At 37.3% G+C, this 21,518-nt stretch overlaps 1 protein-coding gene across 6 annotated transcripts in view; it reads right to left on the bottom strand.

The window, feature by feature from the left end:
• Nucleotides 1-21,518, bottom strand: part of ACSL3 (acyl-CoA synthetase long chain family member 3) — a 56,541-nt gene that overhangs the window by 27,803 nt on the left and 7,220 nt on the right. For 4 of the 6 annotated variants that reach the window (XR_012634031.1, XR_012634030.1, XM_074911788.1 and 1 more), the window contains exons 2-4: nucleotides 11,673-11,776; nucleotides 6,641-7,055; nucleotides 215-392 (exon numbers count right to left, since the gene is read on the bottom strand). Coding sequence is in view for 4 of the 6 variants with exons in the window: in XM_074911788.1 (XP_074767889.1) it covers nucleotides 215-392; nucleotides 6,641-6,991 (529 nt within the window). In the remaining 2 variants the exon portion in view is untranslated. Of the gene's footprint in view, nucleotides 1-214; nucleotides 393-6,640; nucleotides 7,056-11,672; nucleotides 11,777-17,853; nucleotides 17,955-21,518 lie in introns of those variants that run through there. The other 2 variants (XM_074911791.1, XM_074911790.1) reach the window with 2 other exon arrangements.

Raw genomic sequence — 21,518 nt, 5'->3', positions numbered from 1 at the left:
AACCATACTCCATCTGCAAACAGATACAGGTTTCTCTATTTAATAAACACTATGAAGTGCGCAGTCTCTACCTTATGCAGTATTTTTTATTTGTAATTTTATATGTTCTATATACTAAGAAAGCTTTATATAAAGTGAAGTAAGAAAAGAGTTTATTTCAGATTGTGTTGCAAGATCAAAAGACATAAAAATGTTAGAAAAGGCGCATACTTACGCTGGTAGTTGCACATAAAGCAGGCCTGTGCTGCAATCATCCACTCAGCTCTAGTCTCACAAAAGATAGCAATGTTAGTCTTTGGTTGCTGACCCAATACTGCTAAGCCATTTCCAAAATTAACAGCTTTAATGTATACATCTTCATATGAAAGCCAGGTGTATTTGCCAAGGATGACCTAATAAGAATAATAAATTCAATTTAGAAAACGAAAATCCTTAACAAACGCCATACTATATCTTCATCCACATGAAGAAACCACAGATGTCTGAAGTAATATTTGCTTGAATTATAACAGCAGTTTACTCAAGAAAATGAATAATTTTCTTCCAAAAACTACAGGGACCATGGAAGTTCCAACACAAATAGTGCAATATCTCAACACGTTAGCACCTCAGTTTCTATATTCACATTAGAAAAGCACATGATTCCCATCATTTTTCATAGCTTCAGAAGCCCTCCAAAAGGCCATGGTTATCTGACCCATATACCTTTAGTTTTTACAAAGTTGTATTTTATGCTAAGTAAAGGGTGACAAGCACCAGCTAGTACGATATATTCTTTGTATTTGCTTTCTTGGATATTTGGGCTACAAGTCTCCTACACAAATATGATATTTAGGCATTCATTCTTAGTGTAAAACAACAAGAAAAAAGGGAAAGTAGAATCCAGAAAGTAGCATATCCATGTGTCCTCAGTCAGAAATTGTGAAATCCCTTTCCCTTTGTTCCAAAACAAACGTCAGGAGGAAGAGGAGTAATCTTCTTGCCCCTTTTTTACTGTTAAAACAAAAGTCAACAGAAGACTAAACGGGAAACTCAGTACTGAAAAGTCATGTGGAAAACATTAAGCAATCTCACTTTTCTTCTGTATGGGAAAGCTGGTGCCCAGTAAAATCGGATTTGCATTTACAGGTCACTATATACTGTAGGTTTCTGTGTGTGCACTTGTACCTTGCAATACTTTTTTCTCACTGAGTGATAGAATCCTTCTTTGAGGATATCCTAGATAGTTTCTTATACAGATGTACTATGAGGATGTTTTATGTTGAAAACTCAGACTTTAAATTATACCTTACCCATCTATTTATACAAGCACCTTGACAATTTTGAAAAATAGAATTTTTCTTAGTCAAGTATTTCAGACATTTCCTTTAACTACACAGCATTAGTAATAAATGCAAGCAAACACTAAAAAAAAGCTTGAAAAGCAAGTTTCTCCCTCCTCCCCCACATTTCATTTATGAACTTTAACTAAATTTCAAACTTGTGGGCTGTAAAATCTAACAACTTTCTGGCATGTCACTACATTTCTAATGAGTCTGTATCTCAACATCCACCTCCCTAATAAAATGAATTTGAAAATTCTCAACCTCTACTAGGGAAATAAAATCTAAATATTTCTTTTATCAAAACACTTTTTCAAACTGTTGAAGTTTACTATTGGGTAACTGAGTTGCTCCTACTACAGCCTTCCTGCATACTGCTCACTAACCTACTTTGTTTAGCAGGACAAACCTTTCTTAACTCAGGACAGGTATATGTGCAACTGCTTGGAAATGTCACAAATGTTTTAATGGGAAAATATTTCACAAAACCAAAAAACAATAACTTGCCAACAACAGCAATACTTAGCAATTCCACCAGAAAAAAAAACCACAAGTTTCTTCCACAAATACCTGCACAGGTTTTCCTGTTTTATTTGCAGCAACTCAGCTTCAATGGCAAATAGGCTGTTTCAGAGCCAAAAACCTTACTGGAGAAGAAACATCACACTGAATTTCTCTGCTGTAACTGGCAAGAGAATCACAGAAGTGCTGCCTGACCATATTGGCAGGACGGTGGGGCAGAGGACTCGCACTGCTGCCAGCGCTCACAGCTACAGCTCCCCAAGGACAAGGACCAGGGAGTTCCTTTTGGCTTCGACACATCAAGGTATTTCTGGTGTGGAAAACTTTTACTGCTTCCAAAGAAAATATTGTACTTCTTCCTGTCCATCCAAATTTCAGTAATTTGGAATTTTTATTCCAACTGGGGACATTTTTCCCCCAAAGGCAGTATTTTTGGCAAATCTGGAAAGTCCTGACAAGCGCATCAGTTGAGAACAATTTACGGCAGTTACGGCACAACACCCTTTCCACTGCTGTACTCTACCTAGTGTGGCCTCAGGGATACTGCTCTCAAATAATTAGGTCAAGAAATACAAGCAGATTCTCATTACTGTTTCTGGTAAGTTTGCCAATCCATAAATGAACAGGTTTTGGTAATTTCCACCATTTATTACATAACTCACTGAAGTTAGAATAAGAAATCATTAAAAGGTCAAAAATGGATCTTTCTGAATAACACTTGTGATTCTGCTTTTTTCCCTTTTTTTATTCACTTAAATAATTTCTCCTCATTGCTTAAACAAGTTTGATGTATAACATAGTGAAAGAAGGCCTTGTCAGTGCTTTCCTTTCTTAAAAGGTTAGAAGTTGCACAGAAAGAATGTATATAGCACTGTGAGTTATAGCTATTTTTCTGTATATAGAAATACAGTTGTATCTGAAGAACGCTAGTGTGTGAAAACAGATGAGAAGACCTTTTCCAATGCACCTGGTTTGACTCTTGCTTTTCCTGCTGCCTTGCATGTATTTAATTTCCCATGTTCCCTTCCTCCCCATGCCCAGCATTTCTTCTCTGTTCCCTTCCTATGACACATTAATATACTGCCTCTGTCCATATGTCCCTTTCTTCTGCATATATGATTCTTTTGTAGGACACAGAGCAGGTTTCTCTCATCCGTCCTTATGTTTGAGTATGTCTCCAAGTCCATCTCCCTTCCCCGCCCTTCCCTCAGTAGCTTTCGGTAATATTTTCCAATGTACAGTTTCTACTGTAAACAGCTGTTAAGACTAATGTTAAGTGCCACAATCTTTTAAACATTCATAAAGGTTTTACAGCTTTCAGAACTTATTTCTGCTAGATAACTACTTACACGTGTAAAGAAAGTAACTGTCCAAGAGTTTGCAAGAGAAGGGCCCAAGAAGTCAAGATTATCAAGAACTGATTAAACAGACACATAAAACCAAACACTAAATCAGAAGAGACAGCACCTCTGAATGTTCACTTCAAAATACTACATTAAATAGAAAAATACTGCCCTCTAGTGCAACAGCTTTTAAACATACTTCAACTGCAAGTTAAAAAATATTTGAGTTACTTAATGCATTGGAAAAATATTTGCTGTATTAATATCTGGAAATTCAAAGTATAGAGACTGAATACTTGCTGCACAGTGAACATTTCTTTATTCTCAAATTTAGGGAAACCACATTCAAATTTTCAGTGTGAAGGTATCACAGAATGTTCCCAAGAAAGCTGCAGGCACACGTAGAGTCATTAAATTACCTGACCTCAGTTACCTTTCACGGTCTTCCTAAAAGTAGCTTATAACACTTGAAGAACCTTGACTACAATTATGAAACCAGTGATCATGAATTAAATATATTTTCTTGTAGAAAGTATATTAAAAGTAATACAAAGGACGTTATTAGAAATGTCCGGTTTTGACCTTTCACATGAAATCATGAATTGCAGCTGAACACTTCTGAAAAACCCCACCCTAAAATATTATTTACATAGCACCCTACATTTTTCAAGATCATAAGGTACTATTCCCACTCAGTGACTTGGCATGGCAAGAACCTTCCTGCAACTTCACAGTAAGTTTCAGTATCAGCAATAATGTATAACATTCTGAATCCAAGTGCTTGCCAATGTTCTGTTTCACGTAAGTCTCACAGGCTTTAGATGCATCACTTTCCCCTACCAAAATCCAGTTTACTTTTCCCCACTATGTCTTATTATGTTTCCATAAATTCTGGGTTTAGTTACAAACCCTTCTTAAAACCAAACCAAACAAACAACCCCCACCCCCCCACCCCCAACCCAACAAAAGAACACACATACAAAGCAAAATCCACATACCAACATATATAAAAGCAAGCACATGACAATATAACCTATAACTAAGATGACGTAAAATAATCAACCATCAGAATAAAGCTCATCTTTTGGGCATAGTTAAATTTAAACTCTGCTTAAATTAATTTTTCCAATTAATTACATCTTAATCGCTGAAGTATTTTCAACATTATCTTACCCTGAATTAAATGCATATTTTATGAAATTAGTATTAGGTATGCTCTCTAATCCATGTATTAAAAGACATTACGGAAGGAAGCAGAAAAACTAACTACATATGAAATATTATAAAACATAAATAGGCAGAAGCAAATTTTTCTACTTTATTAACAACCATGAATTTCTGCTACTTTGGCAACAACACAGGGATAAATAAATCTCTTTAACAATATAGTAGCATAAATATTCAAGAAATTACAGATTATCTGGGATATCACTGGTTTTGGAAAAAAATTAATGCAGCACCTGATCTTAAAGATGTTAAATATCTATTTTTAAATAATTTTAGCTAGAAGGGTGAGTACACTTAGTTCTCCTAAGAATCAAAAGGTTAATATTTTATTCTGAGATATACATTTATCCCATTAATGAATCATTAATTAGGCTAATCTAGACCATTTTAATTTGCATGGACATCTTATAATAGGTAGTGCAATGATCTACATTCAGATCTGCCTGACTTGCAGCTGACCTCAAAAATGCATCAATTATTCCCAGTGTATTCAATTTCTGAAAGGGAAAAAATAATTAATGAGTTTTGCAACTCCTATAGGTATAGAATTTATATGCACTTATATTTAAGAATTAAAATTGTCATAAACCTTTTCAAAAAGCTGCACCAAATAAACCTCCACAAGTTGCCTTTTCTAAATGGAACCGGGCAATAAAAAGATGCATGGTATGAAAGACAAAAATGAAAAGAACTCAGACATTTAGAATCAACAAGGTATCTTGTGAAATTTTCCAATTCTCCTCACTTGCTAAAACATGTTACAAGGTATTAAGAAACACTGTATTCCTTAATAGAGGAAAAAAAAAAAAAAAAAGTAGACTTATGTAATAATGCCACAACTTGGAACAAAATAACATGAGGGCAAGTATGGCAATCAAATATAATGAACTGTTGTGTCAAGCTTAGACAAAATTACCTAATTTAGGTAATTCCTAAATCTAAATACTTACAAACAAGTAATTTAAGTAGGTCAACACCAACATTCTTCAGCTTTCCAATATTCAGAACACTTTGCTTGCATAACGGAAAAGGCTAAAACTCCTAAGTTCTTACACCCTACATTTCTAATTGTGTTTAAAAAATAGATCACGGGCAGACAAAATTCTGATTTGTGCTTGGAAGTCCACTTCGTATAACAAACTTTCCTCTTCTTTATGGGACAAGGCAGCACCAAGAAAGATTATATGTACCCATTTCTCCCAGCATTTCCTTCATACTGAAAAATGAACTCCATAGGAAGTTTAACTAACAATTAAAGCTTCTATAAAGATTTTAACAGAACTAAATTTTACCATGTATTGTGATATTAATCAAATTCTACTTTAAACATTACACTCCTATATCAGAATTAAAACTAGCCACATTTAAGGAATCCTTTACTATATGAAGAGATAAATTTTTCTTCTGCAGGAAAACTAATCTGAACTAAAAATTGTCTTTATAGCCGTGTAGTTAACTTCTGGATTAGAACTGCAGACCTTTAACACATATCCACAAACATACATGTTAATGGTATCCTGATTTGCTTCTTCAGGCAAAACTGCATTTTTAATGCCTCTGAACAAATACAAAGCAGCAAGTGACAACACAGGCCTGAATGCAAAAGACTATAAAAAGGCAGTCCCTTGAAACAACGGAGTTTTATATTGAAATTATATCTCCCCCATACACCATGATTACAGATTAGCAGAGAAGGAGATGGAGGGGAAAGACTCCTCCAATTAAAGAATTAAAGTCTGTGCAATCCTTTTCCAAAAGTTTCATTTAAGCTCTGAATTCACAGGGCAAAACAGTAAATCTTTAAGTTACAATTAAATCTACTGGAAAGGCACATCTGTGTATAGGCATCTAGTAATTCTTCTACATTTATCTGATGATAGTTCAGAATAACACAAGGGGACTTTTTTTTTAATTCACCTAAAAGGAACACTTTAAAGCCAGTTACATCATCAGCTGAATATTAAAAAAAAAACCCCACCCTAAAATATTTTTTCTCTTACTGAAACAAAAAAAAAAGGTTATCTACTCTAGAATGCAAAACAAAGGTTTAGATTTGTTTTAAACGATGAGTAATGAAAGACTGGGAATTAGATAAGTTAACTCTTCTCATGATGTTTAAGCAGAGAAACTTTTAAGTTTTTCCCCTGATTTACTTTACTGGACTAGAAGTGTTGCAAAAGAGAGTAAATACACTTTGAAAAAGGTAGACTGCAAAAAAGGACTTACCTTTTTAAAAACTTTTCCTGAAGGCTGGATTTCATCTTCCTCTTTTAGGATTTCACGTGTTCCCAAGAGTTTTTTGTCCTTAAATTTAGTTTTAGCATATTTAAAAACTTTGTCGAGTGTATCACATCCAGGATATAAAACTGAAGCTAAGCAATGTAGACTGTTAACAGATCTGTACGCACCCCCAGGCTTGTTATTCACAGGTTTAGCTTTAACCTGCTTGGCTTTTGCTATAGCCTGCCTTGATCCTGAAAATATGTACCATGGAATGTATGTTACAAAGGAGTACACCAAGATTATAAAGTTTATAAAGTGTAAGAGAAGAGGGTTGATGTTATGCTTCAACTTCATTTTGGCTGCTTGCAAAGGTTCAGAAGGGTTTGGAAACACAGATCAGTTAGAGATCCAAAAAGATCTGAAAAGAGAAAACAAAAGCTTAGTGGTAAACTCTATAGCTGTTGGCAGGTGGGTAATTTTCAGACATATTACAATCCATATCCCAATAGGTCTTTTTATGCAGAAATTAGGCTAGAAGTCTTAACTCCTAACACAAATGAAACAAGACACCAGTCCACAAGGAAAAGTTAATCCATTCCCATTTCACAGACCTGCAGTACTTACTAATATTTTTATTTCTTTGGACACTTCACAAACACAGAACCTAGAGGAATTCAGGGCCTGTATTTTTAATTGACATGTGAATGGCATGTATTTATCTGAAAATGCTATGTGATTATACAATTTACAGCATTCTCTCCAACCACATCAGAATACCTACATGTGCATCTTCACTAGCAGTCTTCATGACCTTTGACCTTAAATCTTCAACCTCCATGAGAGCCTTAACAATTCAAGTAATGCCACTGCTCTGTACATGGAAACCCCGACCACTAAGTATGTTGAAATGCTTTCCAAACATTATACAGACTGGGAGACCTACATAAGAGAAAGAAACTAACCTTCCGCCCTCAAGTCCCTATATGCAACAAAACTTTGATGGCTCTTTTATTCCTAAGGACTTTCCATCAGTCCTACAATTTCAGCCTCAGTACTAGTATGCAGCGGGCACACTTCTTATAGAAATAAATATGACAGTAAGTAATATCTGGTAAATATTGGAAAATGGCTTAGAAATATCCCCCAAATCCTAGCTATGGCACTATGAAAAGATGTGTACCTTTTTCCAGGATCCCTAACGATGCCAGGGTATTAACTGTGACTTTTTTTAAAACATCATTTATCATATCTAAAGAACACAATGATGCAACTTTGTAATGTATTCTACTGTGGAGACAAATTATGCCATCTATCTTAAAGATCAAAAAAATCCAACAGAATAATTAAAATTGTTATGGAAAACAGGAACACTTGTCATAACAGCTGAAGATTAATTTCTGCCACAGTGAATAAGCTACCAGTTACAAAAATCAGTGTTTTGAACATAAAAGCAAAATGAACTATAAATAAACTTCGCTCAGTTAACTCTTCAAATGTATTGCTACAACTGTACTAAAAGCAATACTATAAATGAACTAATAAAGATGTGTATAGAAGATGCACAACTTTGGTAATTCTTTCTAAATTAAGTTTGCATTCATAAGATACAGTGCCAATACTCTATTAATTTTTTGCTGATATCTTACGTTCATTGACTCTGTGAAAAGCCTAATGAAAAAAATTTTAGTTGAAAAAGTAACATTTAAATCATGTAAGATCTTTCAATAGTAATGGAAGGAAACCCTCCTCCATGAATCTTAGATTTGTAGATGCTTTTGGGAACAGATCAACCCAATATCCTTCATTTGTTAGATGAGATTAATTCCATCTTTCTCTAAACTGTACAATTTCTCAAAACTCCAAGCAAAAAGATTTCACCATCAGCTTCTTCCCTAACAAGTTGCTACAACCTCATTGTTAACAGTACATAGTGCATCGTTACAGGCAGTTTGAAGGAACCAAGCAACATCAGGGTCTATCCTGGAAAGCACCCAGACACATATTCAAATAAAGCACAGAAGCTCTTCAAAGTAGGGACTTACTGAATCAAGCTGCAGAGGGACTTAAAAACCTAAAAAAAATACAGAAGTGTATTAATACATTATGTAAATGTATTAATATTCGGATCAAAGGCAAAAAGTGATGATCAATAAAAAATTAAATAGGCTAAAGGGTAAATTCAGTAATAATTTGAAGAGACTTATGTTCTTAGACTGCCACTGAAGAATACTTAAAGGAAATAATCATGTGTCAGCCAATAAGCTACTGCAGTCCAGAAAAATTATGCTGTGCTTGATAACAGCATAGAACATGACGTTTTAAAGCTGAATCCAGAGTTCACACAACAAAAGTTCACCTGTTTTTCTAGAAGTTATTCATTGTTCTATAATTTTGTCTGGCCCAATTCGGGGAAGGGGCACATTTTTTTTTTTCTCCTTTTAAAGGTGGAGAACTTCTCTACGCCTACTAAGCAGAAACAGGATTTAACCAAACACAGTTACAAGCAAAAATTAAGGCAACTGATTTAATACTTTTTGGAAAACTGTTCTAAAAAAAAAAAATGCCCTGTCTGACAAACAGTTGAGCCTGTTCAAAAATATTCTCTCTGGGTTTCACAACTTTTCTTGGTTAGAGAGGCACTGAGCCCTTCTGGAATAGCAGCTGATTTTGCAGTTACCCAACAGCTTTATTCCTTCCTCAGGAGAGAGGAATCTTTTCCACTGTTTCTAAAACAACCACACCAAGGTGTCATGTCAAGCCCTCTCTCCTGTCTTACCTGAAGCCTTGCACAAAATCCCCAAAACTGGAAATGTCTACTTTAAATTGCAAATCATAAACTGTACTATGCCCACCATTTCATAACAGCTGCATCTCAAGAAAGGGTCTAAGGAACACTCCAAGAAGATAGCCTAAGGAGAAATATTCTGGAACATCATCCCGGTTCTGAAAAGTAAGCATCCAGCTCTAGAACTCTGATGTACATCCGTTACCCTGAGTAAGTTGCTAATTTTTTCAGTTTCTTTCTGTTGTCCATTTCGAATAGTTTCTTTTAAAAATTAACTCTTACAAAAAATAGTTTTTCACTTAAAATGTAATTTTAATGATAAAGTATCTTTTGAAAACACAGTTTCTTGCCTTGAAGGCCAAGACACCATTTTTCTTTCTTACAAGTAGGAGACAGCAAACTTTAACAAGAGAGAATGCTCCTGTGCCAGTGTATAAAAACTTGGCAATTGATTTCTGACTGTGATATTTACAGAGCATCTATGCCTGTAACTAATTGTAATTATCACTAATTGGGAGTGGGAAAAGTGCAGCCCCTTTTTGAACAAGCAAGAAAAGTATATGCTAGTATTCTCACTAGAAAGGTAAGTTCCCGTATCTTTGTAGGGTGGCAGTTCTAAACAGAGCTGAGCCACAACACAAAGGAAGTTCCTTGGTGGCAATGTAAAGGCTCCACCTCTTTTCTTGTATAACTGAAGAACACAAGATGCATTTTAACACGTCATTTCATTTATTGGTTTGCTATGCTACTGAAGAGAAAAATTCCAGGTAAACAGGAGGTGCAGTTTAAAATGCCTTCATCCAACAGATTTATCATTGCCACTGTCAGCAGAAGAACACTGAAGTCAGCTAAAGGGATCACTATGCATCCAATAAAAAAATAATTTTTCTGACAACGTAGAAGCAAAACTTTCCCCTAACTTGAGGCTAGAGTGCTAGCAGTACAACAGTTACCTTTTACTGCAAGCAAAGCCAATGCAGCTGAACATGACAGTATGCTTTTTTAGGGGTTTTTTTGTTGTTGTTTTTTGGGGGGTTTTAAAATAAAAGGTCATTTAACCTCCAAAAAAAAGTTTTAATGACATTATAAATGAAAATGTTTGTTTTCATTAAGATACAATGTTTGCACATGCATTTTTGTCTATAAAAATTGATGTTTTGAACCTTTAAGGTATGGTATTTTAAAAACTCAACATGAAAACACATAATTAATAAGCAATTTGTAGGACTGATTTGAAAATTAAAAGTCTTAGGGAAATTTTCAATGTTATATAAAATCTGAAAGGCTTGAAAGGGATGCACTGGTTGCTGTTTAATATTCTGCCTTTAAAAAAAATATGAAACAAAAAAAAGCCCTCAAAGACTTTGTGAAATACTATACCAGGGCTTTACAATTTCATTAAAATACAATTTGTGGTCACATCGTTAATTCTGGAAGTGTAACACTGATTTTGACCATAAAGTGAGGGTACGTAAACACGTTTTGGGTCTGGAAATAGAAAGCAGAAGACAACATGATCCTAAGCAGTTTTCATAAAAGAAAAAGAAAGAGAAAGTCCACTGCCTTTACAATACTGTTCTTAAGTAACTCCTGCTTAACCACTGACGAATAAAAATACATGATGTAAATAAATAAAAATACATGACGTGAAAAATATTTTAATATAGTGGTTCAGTCTTCAGATTAGCTGTAAACACTCATGTTCTTACAGAACATGCACTCATTCTAGTTTCACATAATCTTGCTGGGGTTCTGAGAAATCAGCGTTCAAACCATGACTAGTGATGCAGGAAGGGTTAGCAGATTACATCCTGGAGGAAAGAGCTGCTAATATATGCAAGAATACAAATTACAGAAAAACTGTGCAAGCAAATGTTTCTGCATGCACATAATAGCTCTTCAGTTTATATGTAATTCCATTCCACAAAGTAGTCACCAAACAGGAAAGAGTAAGGCCACAAGTAAAAACTTACACACTTTTTTCAACAGCAAAGAGAAGAAGCAACCAACACACTCATTCATGAGTCTGGAAAAGTAAACCGGCAGTTCTCGGGACTGATCCTGCTTAACACATAATCCGTGATTTGGCCCTATATACTACTTATACTAATACTGTTATACCCTTTAGTTTTAGAAGAATACTTTTGTTAAATGAGAAAAAATAAAATCCTTAAAGGAATGTGTTTACTAATTGAACTGCTTATAATAAATACACTACAATAAAAGCATAAATTAACAAGAAAAAGAAACCTTATGCAACTTCTCATCATGGCAGGTACAGGTACAACAGCCGATACAAGATGTTCCCGTCTCAGTTTACTCAACAGGAGCTGTCACAGGCAACTGCACAAAATCTAAAAATGGAAAATCCCCATTAAATATGGCAATTACAAAACATATCCTCCATTCTTTCACTTGTCTTTTATAATAAATAAAAGCTTTTGCTTATCTAATACTGCACTATATTACCTGGGAGAGTCTAGGCCCACTACATCTAAGTTAAAATAAAACAAACTGTTTACACACAGCATAGTTACTCATGGTTCGTACTCAAGTGCAGTATAATCAAGGTGCCTGGAAGAGCATTAGTTAAATTCAGTAACTCTTGCTACTTGCCCCCCTGACAAACTCTAACTCCCCAGTGTCTTTCAGCGTGCCATGGTTTAACCCCAGCTGGCAATTAAGCACCACACAGCCACTCGCTCACTGCCCACCCCAAAGTGAGACAGGGGAAAGAACTGTGAACAAAAAAGTAAAACTCATGGGTTGAGATAAAGACAGTTTAATAGGACAGAAATGGAAAGGAAAATAATCATAAAAATAATAATGGAATATGCAAAACAAGGGATGCACAATGCAACTGCTCACCACCCGCTGACGGATGCCCAGCCGATCCCTGACCTGCGGTGCCCCCTGGCCAACTCCCCCCAGTTTATGTACTGGGCATGATGCTTTATGGCATGGAATAGCCCTTTGGCTCGTCCTGGCTGTGTCCCCTCCCAGCTTCTTGTGCACCCCAGCCTCCCCTGGCCAGACAGTATGAGAAGCTGAAAAGTCCTTGACTAAGTATAAACCCTGCTTAGCGACAACTAAAACATCAGTGTGTTATCAACATTCTCATCCTAAATTCAAAACACAGCACTGTACCAGCTACTAGAAAGAAAGTTAACTTTATTCCAGTTGATACCAGAACACAGTATAACATTGGTTCTACTGTTTGGGGTGAAAAAAATGTACGTAACTTTGTATATCCACCTATGCAGAGAATACATTTCAGTTTGAGTAATAAATATTCCTGGACACTTTATAAAAAGACTCCATAAAACAGTAATCATTACATTTATTGACTTCTATTATACACCAAGGTTTTATTTATTGCTGTTTGCAGAACGAAGTCCTTATTAAAAACCTGTGCCAGCAATGCCCATTTAAAATACACAGCAAATGTAAACATTCCATACCTATTACCCATCAGCAAACATTATTATTTACACAGCTATTCAGCCCGCATGTAGATAATCTTTTCCGGAAAACAGTTTCAGTGGATTGACTATTTATGTTTGAGGTAAGTACTTAGGGTGCTTACTGCCCCATTTCTTGACTTCCATGATTTCAGGCATGCTAAATAAACAAAATTACCCAAACTCAAACTTGGAGATTCCAAGATACCCTTACAAAAAACTATTTCCATCAACAATTTATAGTCACAGGAACACACACTGCATTTCTCTTACCAGTGAATCTTGCAAAAAGAACCGGATTTGTTAACATTCACAGAGAGGATCAAAAGGTTATTTACAGGGTTAGGCTTTATTGGACAAAAAACCCTAAATATCTTCATGTACTGCCTGACAGCTTCATTATAAACACTCACAATCTGAGTACTCAAGACAATATAACAAAGCCCATAATACAGAATTTTACCTGTATCAAAAATTAGCCTCTACCAGTTTCCATATGGACTTAAAAAGCAACATTAACAACACTAAGAAATCCTACATCTGGAATTCACTATTAGAGCTGCCAGTGAAAACATTTCTTTGCTAGCATTCAGCAAGTGAGCTTTTCTTTTACAAAGAGATCTAAAAAACCTCAAATTACTATTATTCATTTATCAATATTCATGCACTCATCTATATAAAAATAGAAAACTAAACGTACACAGAAGCAACAGGCTATGCTTCAGAAGGAAGTTCCCTTGACTATGTATGAAGTGAGGTAAAGCCTGAGGTAACAAATGCTGCTGAGGAAGGGATCCTAAATGTACACCCATCTGTCCTGGTTTAACCCCAGCAGGCAACTAAGCACCAGACAGCAACTCACTCACTTCCCCCACAGCAGGATAGGGGAGAGAATCGGAAGAGTGAAAGTGAGAAAACTCATGGGCTAAAATAAAGACAGCTTAATACCTAAAGCAAAAGCTGAGCGCACAAGCAAAGCAAACCAAGGAATTCATTCCCCACCCCCCATGGGCAGGCGGGTGCTCAGCCATCTCCAGGACAGCAGGGCTCCATCACACCTAACAGTGACTCGGGAAGACAAACGCCACCACTCCAAACATCCTCCTCCAAACATCCTCGCCTTTCTCCTCCTCCCCTCAGCTCTACGTGCTGAGCATGATGCCACATGGTCTGGGATATCCCTGGGGTCGGCTGTCCTGGCTGTGCCCCCTCCCAGCCTCTTGTGCAGCCCCAGGCTCCTCGCTGGCGGGGCAGGGTGAGAGGCAGAAAAGGCCTTGACTCGGTGTAAGCCCTGCTCAGCAACAGCTAAAACATTCCTGTGTTACAAACACTATTTCCAGCACAAATCAAACCATAGCCCCATAATAGCTACTGTGAAGAAAATTAACTTGATCCCAGCCAAAACCAGCACACCATCTAAGCAGAAGATCTGCTTTGCAATATGGATTTAAGACATAGTTATATCTGAAAACAGATGTTCCTCACAGATACAGCAGACGTGTTTTCACACATTTCTTGAAACAGGAGAGGACGGAAATCCCAACAAGCCCTAGAGAACGGTGGAAATGGATGCCTTGGGTCCTCAGAGAAGAGTTGGTGCTCAGCACATTTTCCTGAATTTGAAGTGACAGCAGAGCAAGCGCAAGGACCCACCTCAGCTCCCTGACTCACGCTCTCCTCCCCACTGCCTCCCGCATCCCCTGAGGGCCACTGCCCTGGGACTGTTTGCAGGACCTGTGTCACTCCCCAGGGCCCAGCTCCCTCTAAGCCATCCTGGTGATCTCTTCTCTCCCAGACCCAGTGGTTTCCATATAATCACAAACACTGTCTTTGTCCCCTAATAGCTTATCTTCCAACCTCCCTACCCTTCCCATGTCACCCTTCTCCAGGTTTCTGCCTGCATCTCAGCACCACTTCTAGAGCAGGGGGACTTTACACACACCTCTCAAACATCCACAAAACCCTTCACCAGGCAGACCTCAAACCCTGTTCCAAAATGGACTACCTCTATTGAGTCAAGTTGGGAACAGATCCCGTTCTATCCAAAAGGCCATCTGCCTGCAACAGGGAGGAAAAAAAGCTGCTCAGTGCACCAAGCCTTCAGTTACCACCACCCAACTGGAAACACAGCTAGCAGCGGTACCTTCCTCAACAGCTCTACCTGACCACACAAGTCTTGTTAGTTATTAAATAGCCCTTACTAAAGAAAGATTGAGGAGAACAGGACTGCATGGCTCTAGCAGTCTGACCTACACTCAGCAGGAGGTTTTCATGGAAACTTTTCAAGCAGGCAGACCCAGAATGAAATTAATTGCCACATCACCTCCAGTCCTTGATTTCTCACTCCAAGTTCTGAACAAAAGATAATCTGTTTCTCCCTGTACTTTGCCCTCCTTGCCTCTATACTAGTTGGGAACTGCTATTAGCTTGCACAAAAAGAGGTATAGTGAGAGACCAAAATTACTACTGATTATGGCTTTTCTCTCAAAAGGATGCAGATTTTCTGGATGTGAGGAGAATAACTACTATCTGCAAGCAAATCTAGGTTAACTTTGAGCTACCTTGTTCAGATCACCCTGTAGCATTCTGCTGTGACCCACCTCTCGCACAACCCCGGGCTGAATATTCAGGCTCTTTAAAAGCCTCCAGTCACTCTGCTGGGGATCACAAACCCACGCAGGCAGATTGACACGGCCACCTCAGCACTCCACTCCTGCTCACACAACTGACCCCCATGAGGCTTCAGCATAAACAAATCCACAACTGAGCTCCGGTCCTGATGGCAATGCAGGAGTACGAGTGTGTTTCTGCAAAGTACACGAGGGCACGCACAGACCATCAGGAAAGACACATCATGACCTGGAACCAACCAGTTTCCAAGGTACATGTTTAACAGAGCGCTGGGGCAGCTGAAGTTGCTCGTGAAGTGTACGGCCTGAGGGTATGGTTTCAGTTTGGCTCAAGCAGATTTAACACTGGGCTGCTAATAAAAACAAGACTGTTCATCTCCCAAACATAATCCATCTCTTTCCCCCCACTGTACCAACACACAAGTGCCTGCATGGCTAGAAATGAGTCAGATTAGCTTGCTGATCCAGTTTAAACCCTCTCCTTCTCAGGGCAGAAGGGTGCATTTTCCTTTGTATCAGTTTCGGTACTTACTCGAGCCTAGGGTGAGTCACTGCAGGCACCTAAATCAACAGAAAATTAGCACTACAAAAGAAGTTATTCTTCTGCTACCTCAAACTGGGTACTCATGAATAGACAGGCGTCAATGCCACCAAAAAGAGGGAACACACAGCTGGAGGAGGAGAGGGAAGAAGCCATGCTGTAAATCAAACCTCTACTCAGCTATAGGAGAACCAAAAGAAGTGTAGACCAATACACAAAATGCCATGACTTGGTCGTCACCAGTACACTGTGGGATCAGAGAAGTACACTGTGGTCTGGAGCATTAACTTTCTGCTCTCACTACTAGTGATCTCACTTCTTACTTTTTTTGGAGCTCACCTTGGTGGTTTCAAGTGCTGCAGCCTAAATACCTTTAAACTCTGGATGTCAGCTATTCAACATTCTTATAAATACAAAGGGGTTTAATTTATGTCCTTCACATCTCAATGCTACATTTGTAAAATGATACTCCTGTTTCCTTAGGAGGCAGACAGAAGACATGTTATTAGGATTAATAAATTATGTACTTGTTAGACCCCAACATACTATAAATGGTAGGAATTACATGAATCGAAGAAGTCCTTTACCCTAAGGAGAGACCTTCTATTATATTAACTAAATCTTGAGACAAAGGAAATAGTTTTATTATCTAGAAAAGTTTGCAAAATGTTTTCTTTTCCTTTTAGCAGGCCCATTTACACCAAGGGGGAAAAAGAAATAAAAATCACATTTAGTGGTGGCAGACAACAGGGAGACAAACGTGGTCGCACAGAACTAAATTAGATAGAAGCAGTTAACATTTCTTGAGGGCAAAGACCTATGCTTTCTCTTAAATGGATCCTTGGTATATCCAGTTACTTCTAAAAAGGTAATGGTAAATGGTTGTTAAAGACATCCATTTGTCATCAACCTCTTCTAGGTACTTCCATGCCCCACTTGTATGAAATATCACTGCACGTTGCAGGAGAGTGAGAGGCTCTAGTTCATAAATCTATCCTCTGCTTTCTAACGAAACGAAGATATTTATGAGGACCTGAAAGCTAAAGTGACAAAGTAGACGAACAGCTTTATTTTTCAAAAAAAAACTATGGGACTTTCAATGCACAGTTTGACTACATGGGCTACAAACTGAAGTTTAAAACTCTGTTACAGGTGAAAAGTAAAACTAAATCAAAATGGGTCCAGCACTAATTCAGGAGCAACACTTAAACTGACACTCCTAAAGCTACCATTACCTATGATGAAATACCCCTTCAAGATAATAAAATCAGCTGAAAATGCAATTCTGCATCTCAGAAATTTTACTATTTAAAACATTTAAAAATCTGTTTTCCTTAAGTTATTTTTTTAACTAATAAAAACCAGATTAAATATTTAACGGATTGATGAATACATCTTCAATGATAAGAGTAATAAAATACAGCAATAAGGTAACAGTTGTTGTCAGCAAAACTGAAAGCATTTCCCAAGAAGTTAACATCACTATTACTACTAATACAGAGAAGAAAACAGTGTGATAAAAACATTGATTCAAAGTCATTCAGCAAAGTAATGGCCATGCCAGGCACACAATCCAGTGGTGCTACACCTTTTGTCTCCTTTCCTTCCCACTATATAATACTACTTCATGGCAAACAAGCGTCTTACTCATTTCAGGCACTTGGATTTATCATCAATACATTGCTTTAATTCCTTCTCATAAGCCATTACTACAGCATTTAATGGAGGTATTTAATGCCAAACTAAATTAAGTGGTTTTACATTTGTCAGAGAAACAAAGAAATTAATGGATAAAGTACCTTACTATTGGAGAAGACCTCAGAGTGACTTCGGTATCTTCAAATTAACTGTCGAAGAGAGACAAACCCACCAATTTCCCAAGTATTCTGCTAGATTCTTAAACCACAAGTACAAATTAAACATGGAAGAGCACTTAAAACAAGAACACCAATACCACTGCACATGCAGTATAAAAAAAGTCTGCATAAAAATAAACCAGAAGCTTCAACATTACTTTGACTACTGGAGGGGTGGAGTAACAGCCCAGTTATCACTACCGGTTTTTCACTCTCCAAATTCCTACAATCGTTTTCCAATTGTTTAAGACAATCCTCCCAAGTACTTCCACTGGGAGGCAGACTCTGCTTTCCATTTGAATGGAACGGAACCACCAGAAGGGTTTAATATGCCATTTTCTACTACAAAATACAGCCTTAGATCAGTTCTCTAATTGCTGGGAAATCTGAAATGATAAGTAGTGAACAGGTCTGTTTGTTTCTTAAAAAAAACAGAACAGAAATAGATGTTCCATATAGTCAATCTGGTTGTGTGCTGTATTCTAGTCATTTGTCAGATCAGAACAAAAATCTAACATAACAATACCAGAAATTTTTAGCAGTAAAGGTGCTTATGTTTTTTTTCTCTAGCAGAAACTGTAACTGCATAAAAATGTTCTCATTTACTTGTAGATGAATTAGAGTTCATGTAGTGTGACAGTAAAAATTATTACCTGTTATCCTACATTCACTTTTGGAAGAATACCAGGTGACCAGCTCCAAAAATCTGGGTAAGCCCAGGTATTTATATTGTCTTTACCTTCTTTCTGTAACATTTCTTCTTTATTCGATAGGCTTTTGTTAGGGATAACCTTAAGCCAGAACCTCTTTAAAGAACAAGTATCAGATGAATACACTCACGTAACAAAGCAAATCTGAGAGAACGAAACGATGATACAGACTTCAGAAGAAAAAGTAAACTATTTATTCCAAGTCTTTAGAGAAGTTCCTCACAAGAAAAACATCAGAGGAACAATACTTTCAAGGGAATTTTACAATACATGTCAAAGGAATAAGAACAACCACAACATGATCAAAGCTATCAAAATGATAAAATGGGATGTTTCACCACTTAATTTGAAAGGCCAAGCTGTTAACATTTTCAATACACCTTCTCTTTTGAAGGTTAAATACATTTTCAGGTTCCAATTGCTTGGGTTTTGGTGTGTTTGGTTTGGGGATTTTTAACATCATTATGTCCAGTCATCTACAGGGATTTACTACCAAAAATATTTAATGAAGAAGTTCCCACAGGAACATCTCCTCTCCCCTCACTTTCCACTGTGGTGACTGCATCTCCAGAACAGGAGCAAAAGCCCTATGGCCAGCGATGGAAGTCACAGGTCCCTCAGAGGGGACCACTACCTTTTCAGGTAAAGACAATGGCTCCCAACTCCACCTCCACGCTTCACACTGTTGTTTTTTAACATTCACTCTCAATATAATGAAGAGATCCCTCCCAGGTCACAGAGCAGAAAAGCAACAGGAACATGATTTATAAAAAGATCACAGACTCCAGAAGTGTTGCCTCAAGCCAACACTTGCACAAGACTCACTGGGTGTTTCAGACCTCCTGAAGTGAAGTCCTCTCTGCAAGGACTAAGCAAGACATACCAAAAGCAGTACTTCACTGCTAACAACTATATAAAAACAGAAAATAACTTATGAAGTTTTTCCTGAGCCCAAAGAGAAAGGGAGAATTGAAATTTGCTCAAAGTTCTGTGAATATGCAATTTTCAAGTACCCTTTTAATAATCTTACCTCTGCCACAAATTGTAAATCTATTCTCAAAACCATAGTCTTCTGTTTCTTAGGCTGTTTACATTAGTATCTGTGAAATCTCATCTCCTAAACACACAGGTTTACAGATGATTACCCTTGACTCAAGCTGTTTCAACAGAAATACTTCAAGACGTTATATTTTAACATACACCCCAATTATACTGCAATGCACAGGAACTGCCTTTCTCCTAGCATTTTTCAGAACCTAACTAAAAAATTACTCAGCTAACTCCAAATTTCAAAAAGGCTCAAACTAAACCAAACTATGATTTATGACACTAAAAATGCAGCACACAGAGTCAACCAATAGAAACAGGACTTAAACAAATGTTTCCTATGGATATAAGCATGACACCACAAATACCAAGCTGCCAAAAAGAACATCACCTGAAAGCCACTTAGGAACTTTTCCAGCTTTGCCACAGATGCACAGTCCTGTTCTCTGCAACATAGCCAAAATGGTTCCTGAACTAAGTCCAGGAAGGCTACCACAGAAGGACGTTTCAGCTGCTACTGCTTCAACCTCACTCCCCCATGTATTTGTGGGCAGACAGCACTCTTTCTTTGCACTCAAAAAGTATGGGGTGACCCATGGGGCATCGCACAAAAGCTTAAGTTACAGAATGACTAGCAGGCTGTTTTACTGCAAACCACTTTATAAGGTTTGTATTTCTTGACTGGTCTGACATTCTACAGACAGTGGGGAATACAATACTACGAAATTTTAAAATAGCAAAAGAAAAAGAAAATATTTCAAATTCAGTGTTTTCCTAAAGAGCTACTTTATCTAGGTTTTATATCTATACTGCTTGGGGAAACGACTCCTTTGTTCAAAATCCAGCACTGGAATTTATTTAAGTACAGCCTAAGGATGCCTGCCCTGCTTATCTGAGATATCATCCTATTTTCTGACATTAGAAGTAACAGTGTACCAGGACAACCTGATAAGTAAGCAAAGCAAGGCAGGATCAGTTATGAACATGCCCAACAACTGCGTAACATGAAACAAACACAAAACAAGGATTCATTAAATTAGAGGCCATTTTATTCTATGTGAAGAAACATGATCCTCAGATCCAAGTCCTTATGTGTCACTCTTAAAAATAAAGCTTACAAATGAAGGTGTTGAAAAAAATCAGAGGACAATATCCAGTGCCCACAGATATGGACTGGAAGGGATGAAGGTGAGCCGGTAATTAAGTCCTCACAGAAGGTAATTCAAGTCAGTAGTTCAGAATGAGTACACAAATACTATGCAGGTAGATGGGAGTTTTTAGCAGAAGGGAATCTTGGTTTTCTATTCAGGATAAACAAACACACCCTTAGACTCTGATTATGTAAACATGACCAAATTACTGAAGAGCCTGGCTGCGTAGAGCCTTCACCCACTAAGTTTTTAAAACAAGAACACTGACCTTTTTTAAAAAAGAAAGGTGCCATACTACCATCAGCATTTGCAGGACTTCTTTTTGCCTGTATTACACAGATGGTCAGATTAGAGTAACACAAATTCACAAACTGGAAGTCCTGAATAAACAATTAAATATTTCTAGAAGAATATAAATAACATATTTTATCTGTTTCATGAGCCACTGACATTTCAAAAACCAAAATAATTACATCCTGCATCTAAAAAAAAATCCTCAAAGAAACATGAAAGATTAAGCTCATGATGTAATTAAAATATACACAATTTCAACCACTGTACTCTTAGGCTCTGTTATCTTAGATGCAAGCACATCTACAGATGCACAGAAAGAAAAAGTCAAGCCAGCAGATCTCTCCATTCTTTCAAACCCAGGACCTGGCCTATGTGAATGCATAACACTGGATGTGGACAGAGCTTA

Source organism: Athene noctua, chromosome 8 (genome assembly GCF_965140245.1).
Source record: "Athene noctua chromosome 8, bAthNoc1.hap1.1, whole genome shotgun sequence".
Lineage (NCBI taxonomy): Eukaryota > Metazoa > Chordata > Aves > Strigiformes > Strigidae > Athene > Athene noctua.
The sequence above is the reverse complement of the archived record's forward strand: the minus strand, read 5'-3'. Positions and strand labels throughout refer to the sequence as shown.